This window comes from Polistes fuscatus, unplaced genomic scaffold, assembly GCF_010416935.1.
Source record: "Polistes fuscatus isolate 324 unplaced genomic scaffold, CU_Pfus_HIC Scaffold3, whole genome shotgun sequence".
NCBI classification, from domain to species: domain Eukaryota; kingdom Metazoa; phylum Arthropoda; class Insecta; order Hymenoptera; family Vespidae; genus Polistes; species Polistes fuscatus.
Window position 1 is genome coordinate 1762896 of NW_025113107.1, and position 10042 is coordinate 1772937.

The window sequence follows — 10042 nt, forward strand, 5'->3', positions numbered from 1 at the left end:
GATAAAAATTCATAATGCGTCCTTTCATGAATAAAATTGAAATATATAATAAAAAAAATGTTTAGCGATAATAATAATAATAATGATATTAAATCTTAATAAATACCGATATATTCTATAATGAGAATTATCTTTAACTCGGAATATTACCAAGTATGTATAAATATCTTTATCAGTTATACTATAGTCTGGTTATTTCGATGAATACTATGGATTATGTTAGTAATTTTCTTTCTGGTATCAGTCATACAGCAGACGGCGAAGACGATTGATGATAGTTCTCATCATTGATTTCCTTTTTCTGGATCTATATATGTGTGTGTGTGTGTGTGTAAGTAAATGTCGTTACTCGTTTTATCATTCATCGTGAAAAATCATCTCGACGAATCATGAAAACACGCGATCGTTACTATAATATTATATTATATCATATTTTTCAGGATATTTCTAATTATTTTACTAGCACAGTAAGTTTTTGAATTTAATATTTCTAATTTAAAAAATCAAAAAAAAGGAAAAAAACATTAATTTATTTTATGATAAATAACTCAACCGTGTAACAACACATTCTTCATTCATTACACAATTAATAAATTTTATCTAATACGCAAATTACGCCAATACGCTTATCTTTGTCTTCTTTAACTCGCGAAACTCCAAAAAAGAATCTTGCAAGTAATTCAAATACCATTTTACTTTTCAATTAACTAATTTACGAATTTACATTACGAAATTGAGATATACTATCTTACAAAGTAATGAAACTAATCGTAAATATATATTAGTTGTACTTATAAATGATGTTTTTTTGTACGGCGTAATTCCATTTGAATATTTTCTTCAATTTCGTGTAACATAATCAAATAATTTGTATGCTATTTTTAATGATATCATTAAAAATGGGACACTCTGTATTTATCTAGAACTACAAATTAAAATCAATGAAAATATAAATTTTAATTTCATATTATTAAATGTTTATGTTTATTGATATCAATGTAATTAGTGTGCAATACATATGGAAATAACGTACAGAAAATGATATCGACCAAATGGCCCATTTCGACTTCTGTTACAAATGACTAACTCTTTAAGCAAAATTTTTCTAACGAATTCAAATTCCAGTTCTTGTTGTACCATTATATTTACATATATGTATCTGCTACACATGTGTTGTTTAATGATAGCGCGTTAAGATTTAAAAATCTAATATTTACTTTGATAAGAGATACTTTATTGCTACAATGCTTGACTTTCAAAAATAGAATAACGAAAAACGTATAATGTAGAAAATTTCATGAGATATAATTTAGTATAAAAATATTAGATTTTTATTTAAATCAAACTATGAAATATCGCAAGATAATTTTTGTTCTTATAAAAATATTCACTTGGATATAAATTTACCCTAATTTGTTTTTACAAAATTTTCTACTTTATATTACTTTTTTCTTTTTTCGTTTTTTTTTTTTTTTTTTTAAGGAAAATGGTGAACTTCGTGTGCGTGAAAGATTACGAAAAATACGGGCATAATAATCTGCCGCCTTTCGTAAGAGATTATTATAAAAGTGGAGCCGGCGATGAATGTAGCTTACGATGGAACAGAGAAGCTTTCAAGAGGTACGAAGATCTTATTTTTACGCTTGATAATATTCTCATCTAATAAAAATAATAATAATAATTATCGAGACAATTATCGAGACAATCGGGACCTTGTTTAAAAGTCATTATAAGCAAATTACGATAACGTTTGTACGATAAAAATTGATATCATTTATTTAATTAACAAATAAAGAACGAAATCTAAACGAGATTTGTATTTTTTTAATACACATATATAAAATTCAAATTAATTAATTATATGAATTATTCTCATATGCGTGTGTATGTTGTTTAGGTATCGAATAAAACCTAGATGTCTTCGAGACGTTTCAAAAAGAGATCTAAGCACGACGATATTAGGAGACAAAATTTCTATGCCGTTAGGGGTAGCACCGGCTGCCATGCAACGAATGGCTCACCCCGATGGCGAATGCGCTAATGCTAGAGGTAAGTACAAATTAAATATTAACGATTGTATGAGAAGAACTAAAATATTCCTATAGTTTTATTAAACCATATAAACGTTTTACAAAAATAGTAATAATAATCGAATGTTATACCAAACAATCATCATCGTCGTCATCACTGTCATCATAATCATCATCATCACAGTCACTTAATAATTATTACGTCTTTAAAATGCAAATGTATGTGTATATATATATGTATTCTAATCGTCTAAAATGTAGATCATTGAATGAAAATTTTATTCGATTTTATTTTTTCCTTACGATTATTGCTTCTATGTTCGTTTGATCAAACTAAAAATAATTCTTTGTTCTTATTAATTAATTATTCTAAGATTTGTATTCGTCTATTATCATAATCTCATATTTTTTATAAATGGTAGAAATATATTTTCTTTCAAATCTATTTATACCATTCATTTAAATAGCATCAATTTATAATGAGATATATATATATATATATATATAGTGTGTCCTGTAACAAGTAATAGGCTAAGTGTGCGTGCATTCGACAAATGTTACTATCTCATCCCCAGATATTTTTGAGAAGACAACATTGTCAATACGATATTTCTTATTCTACTCTTATGATTATCGAACAAGGTTTTTAGTTTCTAAAGATGCAAGCTTACAATCAGTCAAAAGCATGTGCATTCGATAAATTACAAACTTATTTTTTACAAGAACAAAGTCTTATATGACTAAATTTTATTCTACATTTTTTATTTAGTTTTTTTTATGTAAATTCATTCCTTGTTCATTTATACCTCTAGTTACAGAATATCCTATGTATACATTATAATAATCTAAATGTATATACATATCTATATTTATAAAAATATCTATATATATGTATTTAGATTATTATTTAATATATATATATATACATATGTATATATATAATTATATTTTTACTAATTATAAAATATCTTTGAAATGTTTTAAAACAATATTTCGTTATCTATTGATTTCTCTCTATTCTTTATCTCGCTGAGAATATCAATGCAAAATAAATCGTGGTTTGTTCTGTTCTAATAAATCTTATCTATGATATTAATATTGTACATATGTTAAAATATTTCGTGGATTTTCTTTTCTTTTTTTTTTACAAATAAGTTGTTCATATCATTTTTTACGGCACAAATGTGATAGAAATTAGTTATTTTATATTATAGCACCCCTATATTTCTAATATTGTAGAATGCCTCTTAGAAATATATATAGAATATGATATTATTGTTAGCACCTCATCTTTTCTTCTGATAATTATAGAAAGCGCAAAATTTCTTCCTATGGCAACCATATTGTACAATCTACTCATTTAACATTATACTGTTTAGTCTAATAGAAAATCCATTCTAACTGTATGATGTTTCTAATATTTTATTACATGTTAATATTAAATGCAGCCGTTAGAATTAAGGCACACGGCAAATAGTATGTTCCTATTGATAATATTGATTGAACGTGTATACGTAGAACTAGAAGAAAAGAAAATATCTTTAAAGAAGTTTTCTTTTTATCTTAATTATATTACATATAAAATTGTATTTTATTTGAACGCAAATTTTCATTTTTAATATCTACAATTTGTCAATTGATTAAAGTATTAACGATAATCAAATTTCAACGTAGAATGACTAGTTGGAAACAGCAGTATCTGCCAATATTTACATTAAATCGAAAATTGCAGCACTTAAAAGTTAAACTCAATGCGATACAAAATAATGGCATTTTATGGCAATACGAAGGAAAAAATTTATCAGAGCTTTGGTCCCACATTTTCCCAATTATTAATAGCTTTCATATTCACATTTTCTATTCTCCATTTTTGAGTAGGAGATGACTGATCACATGCAGTTACGTAAACCCTTTTACTACCTGGATCCGTGTCTAAACATCTTGGTATATAACCGTGCATCAACCATTGTTTTTCTACATCGTATCGCCATAATTGATTACCCTGTTTTCCATGACAAGGATATAAGCTTACAGGAGCTTTTATATCCGATCTAGATACATCTAAACAATCTGTGCGATCTTTTGGTCTAATGTCTTTGTGCCACGTCAATTTAAATTCTTGTTCGCCAGATAATTTAGGATTATCTTTTATACAAATATCTACAGTTATAACTTCGTCTTTCTTCATCTTTTTAGCATCAAGACATAACTCTGGTGCTCCAATATTTCTAATTTCTCCTGAAGCAAAGTCATCTGGTTCTATCGGTGGATATACTTCAACAAGATCGAATGCTACCTTATCCATAAACCACTTGAATGGTTTACAATGTAATTTCTTTCGAAGATTTCTTTGTTCCGTTAAATTGCCTGGATCCAATGAACGTAAATGAGGCCGTCTACGATAAATATATTCTGCGTATTCATCCATCCACACTTCCGCTACTCTCTTATAATTTTTTCCTAAAAAGTCACCACGGCCGGGATTAGGAAAAGGTGGAAACTTCCTGTAAATATGACCTACTCTCGAACAAGGTGCATCATACATTTGGCCACCACATTGCCATATCTTAAATGACAATTCGTATTGTTCCCCTCCCCATATATCTAATCCAGAATCGTAACCACCTAGTTCCCAAAAAAATTTAGTACTTATAGCAAACAGACCACCAGCCATGACAGGACTCTTAAATGGTTCTGCGGGATGTTTTAAATCCTCTGAAAGAAGTGGTAGACGTTTGTAATACAATTCCCAATCGAAAGCACCTCTGGCACCTTCATCTTGAGCTCTATACTCAAATGTCTCATAAGCTATTACATCGATAAAGGGACAAACACAAGTCTTATAATCTTGGACTATCGGTTCTAAAAGTGGTGGTAGCCAATTAACATTCGCTTCGCTGTGTGAATCTAGGAAGACAAGAATTTTGGACAATGCTATTTTAGCACCAGCCAATCGGCCTCTTATTAATCCTGATCGTTTTGGTAATCTTATTATCTTTACCTTTGGCATATGTTTATTTATATAATCGTTCAACTTGCTTTTTAATTCTACTTTTGTGCTGGCGTCATCGACTAGTATAATCTCATTGAGAAGCGAAGGTGGAGAACGATTGATAACACTCCAACATGTGCGCATTAAAGTACTAAAGTGTTCATTATGAAAAGATATTACGACAGAGACAGGATCTAATGTTTTCAAATATTTCTTTTTCTTACACTCGTGATGCCTAATATCAGGAACTGAACGATTCAAAGAAATTTCATCGCTCAAAGCCGCATTGAAACCATTGGTTTTATACAATTTTTCTTTCAGCTTGTCGAGAGAAGGAGATAAAAATGCTGGTTTTCCCTGTTCTCCTGTTCCACTTCTTTTCCCATTTTCTTCTATCTGTTTGTAATCGTGCCAATCGATTTTTTCATCCTCATTCTGTAAAGAAATAAAATAATAGATTGTAACGTTAAATAAATCAGATACTATACTATATCTCTCTGAAACATTATATCTATGATATCATAGATAAGTTGCACAACCTACACGTTTAAAATGTTTCTCGTTTTATCTATCTGATAAATATCATATAAGCAAAAATTTGATAGGATGATAAATGGAAAAATAATTAAATACAATTGATACGTTAATAAAACATATTAATTGAGATACGCGAATACATTAAATTAATAATCAAAATTACATATTTTAAAATTATCAATAGAATTATAAACAAATATATTAGTTAATAAAACAAGAAGATATATATAAATGTAAAGGTCAGAGCATCAAATTCACTTTCGATGAAATTGAAAGAGTACACGTGGCGTTCTCCGCAAGATCGTAAAATACGAGTTAGGACGAAACGTGAAAGTCTGACTAGTGCGGAATGTCACGCAACCTGTTTGACTTGCTTAAATGGTCGCGCGCAGAGTGAATGGGTCTTTGACCTTCTCTCTCTCTTCTTTCTCTCTCTCTCTCTCCTCTCTCTCTCTCGCTCTCTCTCTCTCTCTCTCTCTCTCTTACGGTATAGTTGGCTTCGAGACGAACAGACAAAAGAAGTAGAGAAAGAAAGAGTAAGAGAGTAAAAGAGAAAAGCTCACCTGTTCGTTAAAACGTCCTGCTAAATCTCTCGGAAATTTTCCTCCATTTTCAATCAATAGGAACGATGGAAATTGTTCGGTCGTTAATTCTCGATTATGCGGTCGTCTTATATAACGAAAAATAATAACGGTGAGAAACACGGTAAATGCCGCCAATGTGAAGAACTTGAGGAGACTTATAACATTTCGTCTCATCATTTCGAACAGCCCTCACTCATATCGTACAATTTCTACTTTACTGATGGCACGTCGTTTATTATTGTTTTATTGTAATTTATCAATACGACAACTGATCATCTATCCTTTTTACAATGAAAAATATATTTATCGCGGTACATCGCGCATTAATGTAATCCGAACGTTACGCGCCGAAGTACCGGTAACGGTAATAACATTGACAACACTGCTTCAAAATCGAGGAGGGGGTTATGTTAAAGATAAGTATGTGCATTTTATTCTGCGCATGCGTGCCTTTACGCATGCGCGAACCCCTACTCATACGCGAAATTCTACGCATGCGTGCGTTTCTGCGTCGCTCATTGGTGCTGTTGCCGTAACACTAGAGTGCGCTTACTTTAAATGTACTCTAGTATCGACCCGATTGAAAATCGATTATTTATTCGACCCTTTTTCTTTAATTATTAATAATAGTAGGTCATGATAGAAATATATTTAAATGCATTTTGTTAACCTGCTACAAGGGGTGCAATAGTAATATAGGGGTGCAAAAAATACACGCTTATTGAGAATGTCATAAATATTTTTCATATCATTAAAAACACAAAATATATTTAGATAGCTTTCTTCAGTTGAAACACACTGTATGTTATTATATTTTATTGTATAAAAAAAAAAACTATATATAAATGATAATTTATTTTCAATAAATTATTTCAATATACGACAATAAAGAACATTTTTATTATATATCTATTTATTTATTTATAGCTGCCGAAGCTGCAGGAACGATTTTTATACTTTCAACTATGTCAACCAGCAGTATCGAAGAAGTTGCAGAGGCAGCACCGAAATGTATCAAATGGTTTCAGCTTTACGTTTATACCGATCGAAATATTACATTGAATTTAGTTAAAAGAGCTGAGAAAGCTGGATTTAAAGCTCTCGTTCTTACCGTGGATGCGCCAATTTTCGGTAATAGACGTGCCGATTTGAGAAACAGATTTTCACTTCCTAAACATTTGAGGTTCATATATTTATAAATGTTTCTTTTCTTTTCGGATCGATTATATAATTTCGAAATAATTTATTTCTTTAGATTAGCTAATTTCGAAGGTGCTTTATCGGACAAAGTAACCACATCTAAAACAGGATCAGGTTTAAACGAGTACGTTAGCGAATTATTCGATCCGTCACTTTCTTGGAAAGATATTACATGGCTAAAAAGGTATTACAATTATTTAATACCATTTTTAGTTATCCATCATATAAAATTATTTATAAAAATGTAATTAAAATTAATTTTTTTCAAAATTCATATTATTTGATTTTGTAGCATTACGAAATTGCCAATCGTATTAAAGGGTATTTTAACTGCCGAAGATGCGATTTTAGGAGTGAAATATGGAGCCTCTGCTATTATAGTTTCTAATCATGGTGCACGTCAAATTGATAGCGTTCCTGCAACAGTTCGTATTACGTGAAATTTATTCCATCAAAATGTTGTATATAATATACACCAATATCATATATATATAAATATTGCAAAATCTGAACAAATTCTCGATAGATTTCAAATTCGAAAAATAAGAAATTTTGAAACGTAAATAATCTTGGTGATAACGTTTAGTTATTTACATACATTTTCTGCTTTTTTTAGATTGAAGTCTTACCTGAGATAGTGAATACAGTAAAGGATAAAATAGAAATTTATATGGACGGAGGAATTATACAAGGAATCGATGTGTTTAAGGCTCTTGCTTTAGGCGCAAAGATGGTAAATTAAAATAACTATATATATTATATATATAATATAAAGTGATGTTACGATTATTTTAAAATGATAAGAGATCAAAATATTCTTCTTCTCTTCTAAACATTAAATATTTATATTTTTAATTATTATTATTTTTTTCAAATAATAATAATAATAATTAATTTCAAAAATAAACAATAAATCTAATTGTTGACGAAAAGGTATTCATGGGTAGACCGTTGTTATGGGGTTTATCGTATGCCGGAGAAAAAGGTGCATTAAATATTCTCGAGATAATGAGAACAGAAATCGATCATACGTTCGCTTTGACAGGTAATCAATGTTACTAATAATTGCTGAATAATTCTTTAATATATCATATATTGTCACTCCTTTTTTTTACAGGTTGTACGACCGTAATAGATGTTACCAAAGATATGATCGTTCACGAGTCACATTACAGTCACTTGTGATATTTGCCTTCCATGCTATATCATTATTTGACGACAATTTATTATACATAGATAATAATCGAAAACATTCGTTCGTTGTTTATCTGCTTTGACAATTTATACAATAATAATAATTATTACAATTATAATAATAATGATAATAATAAAGCAACAATAAAAATGATGATCTAAGAAAAATAAAAAAAAAAAATACAGAAGAGCAAGAAAGACAACAAAAAATATTTTAGAAATAAATACGAACATTATTAAAATTGTAGTATAGTTCGCGATACTCGCATGGTTGGCATTTTATTGAATACATATATATATATATATGTTTTTTAATTTTTATTTTTATTTATTTATTTTCATATATATATATATATATTATATGTATACACACATGTGTGCTTGCACTGCAACTCTTACATCTCGTGTTTTGTATCCACCACGCATTTACACATATTTCACGTACATGCGTACGTGTACGTATGCCGAAGGAAAAAATTCATTCAATAGTTTTCATCGAAAAGGATCAACGTGCATAATCGTTTGTGTTTTATTAACGACATTTAAAAACGACGGTACCGATTACTGACAAAATTCATTCTTCGTTTTTTCTTTTTTATTAGATCTTCCAACCCATAAAAATAAATCGTCACCTATATTTTGTTATCGTTGTTGGTTCCATTCTTTCATCAGTCTTCCATAAAATATAATAGCTGTAATTTCGATGTAATTCGGTACCATGCGTCATAACGAAAAACATTTTCAGTTATTGGCTGAATTTTTTTTCCCTCTTCTTTTCTTTTTCTGTTTTTTTTTTTTTTTTTTTTTTTATTTTTTTTGCGAAGATACACAGCAAGCCAACCGCTTCGTTTTGTTCTTTTTGTTTTTCTTTTTTGGAACTTTTTTAATTTTTATATTTTTATCTTCATCCTTATCCTTATTTTACTCTCTTTGCATAATGTTTTTGCGATCTATCAACTTGTATGTTGGCTTCTTTGGTCTCTATAAGATCTCATTTTTTCTTCTCGTGTATAATAACGACGTCTCGAGAGACACGCCAATCAATATTATTTATTTATTTATTTATTTATTTATAATATTTATAGGCAATATGCACACGTTAGCGATATAATAATAATTATTATATATTTATATAATATATATATATATATATATTTGTTGTTTTTTTATATATTTCTTTCTTTTATTTATATTTACGATATATACACACTCATACACGCACTCGCAATTCTGCATAGTCGAACATAGAAATTTTTGTGATATCTGTTTATATTTATTATACGTGGATAGAGGTTGAAAAGTTTCGTGTTTAAACACGGAAACACTTTTTCTTTTCACTAACATTTGCTTTTAGTTGAAAAAAAAAAAAAAACAAAAGAAAAATGAGTTTTCTTTCTCTTGTCGAGGCTCAAAACTTTTCAACCCACCCTCGTACATTCTCCTCGTTGGTAATTTTTTTTTTTTTCTTTTTTTAGATTACATTTTTTTCCATCGGTTTATATATC

General features: G+C 29.0%; 2 protein-coding genes across 3 annotated transcripts; one reads left to right on the top strand and one right to left on the bottom strand.

Moving 5' to 3' along the window:
- The first annotated feature begins 224 nt into the window (after nt 1–224).
- LOC122519522 (peroxisomal (S)-2-hydroxy-acid oxidase GLO5) lies at nt 225–8691 on the top strand. Of its 2 annotated transcripts, XM_043639020.1 has the most exons (10): nt 225–331; nt 441–467; nt 1483–1620; nt 1898–2049; nt 7071–7326; nt 7399–7527; nt 7636–7768; nt 7960–8076; nt 8277–8388; nt 8461–8691. In XM_043639020.1, exons 3-10 carry the CDS (start codon nt 1487–1489, stop codon nt 8526–8528), a joined length of 1101 nt encoding a protein of 366 aa, XP_043494955.1. In that variant the 5' UTR covers nt 225–331; nt 441–467; nt 1483–1486; the 3' UTR covers nt 8529–8691. The 2 variants fall into 2 exon arrangements, with proteins under 2 accessions (XP_043494955.1, XP_043494954.1); XM_043639019.1 differs by lacking the exon at nt 441–467 and having other exon boundaries at nt 226–331.
- LOC122519521 (N-acetylgalactosaminyltransferase 6-like) lies at nt 3184–6542 on the bottom strand. Its single transcript, XM_043639018.1, has 2 exons — nt 6123–6542; nt 3184–5457 (listed from the first exon to the last, which is right to left on the bottom strand). The coding sequence occupies exons 1-2, from the start codon at nt 6318–6320 to the stop codon at nt 3832–3834; spliced, it is 1824 nt and encodes a 607-aa protein (XP_043494953.1). The 5' UTR covers nt 6321–6542; the 3' UTR covers nt 3184–3831.
- Nucleotides 8692–10042: the final 1351 nt, after the last annotated feature.

Bases quoted from the DNA above. Each gene is read 5' to 3' on its own strand.
- LOC122519521 (XM_043639018.1), bottom strand. From the start codon at position 6,320: ATGATGAGACGAAATGTTATAAGTCTCCTCAAGTTCTTCACATTGGCG. The intron at 5,458-6,122 runs GTGAGCTTTTCT...ATTTCTTTACAG, and splicing joins CAGGACGTTTTAACGAACAG to AATGAGGATGAAAAAATCGA.
- LOC122519522 (XM_043639020.1), top strand. From the start codon at position 1,487: ATGGTGAACTTCGTGTGCGTGAAAGATTACGAAAAATACGGGCATAAT. The intron at 7,327-7,398 runs GTTCATATATTT...TTATTTCTTTAG, and splicing joins TCACTTCCTAAACATTTGAG to ATTAGCTAATTTCGAAGGTG. The intron at 7,528-7,635 runs GTATTACAATTA...TTGATTTTGTAG, and splicing joins GATATTACATGGCTAAAAAG to CATTACGAAATTGCCAATCG.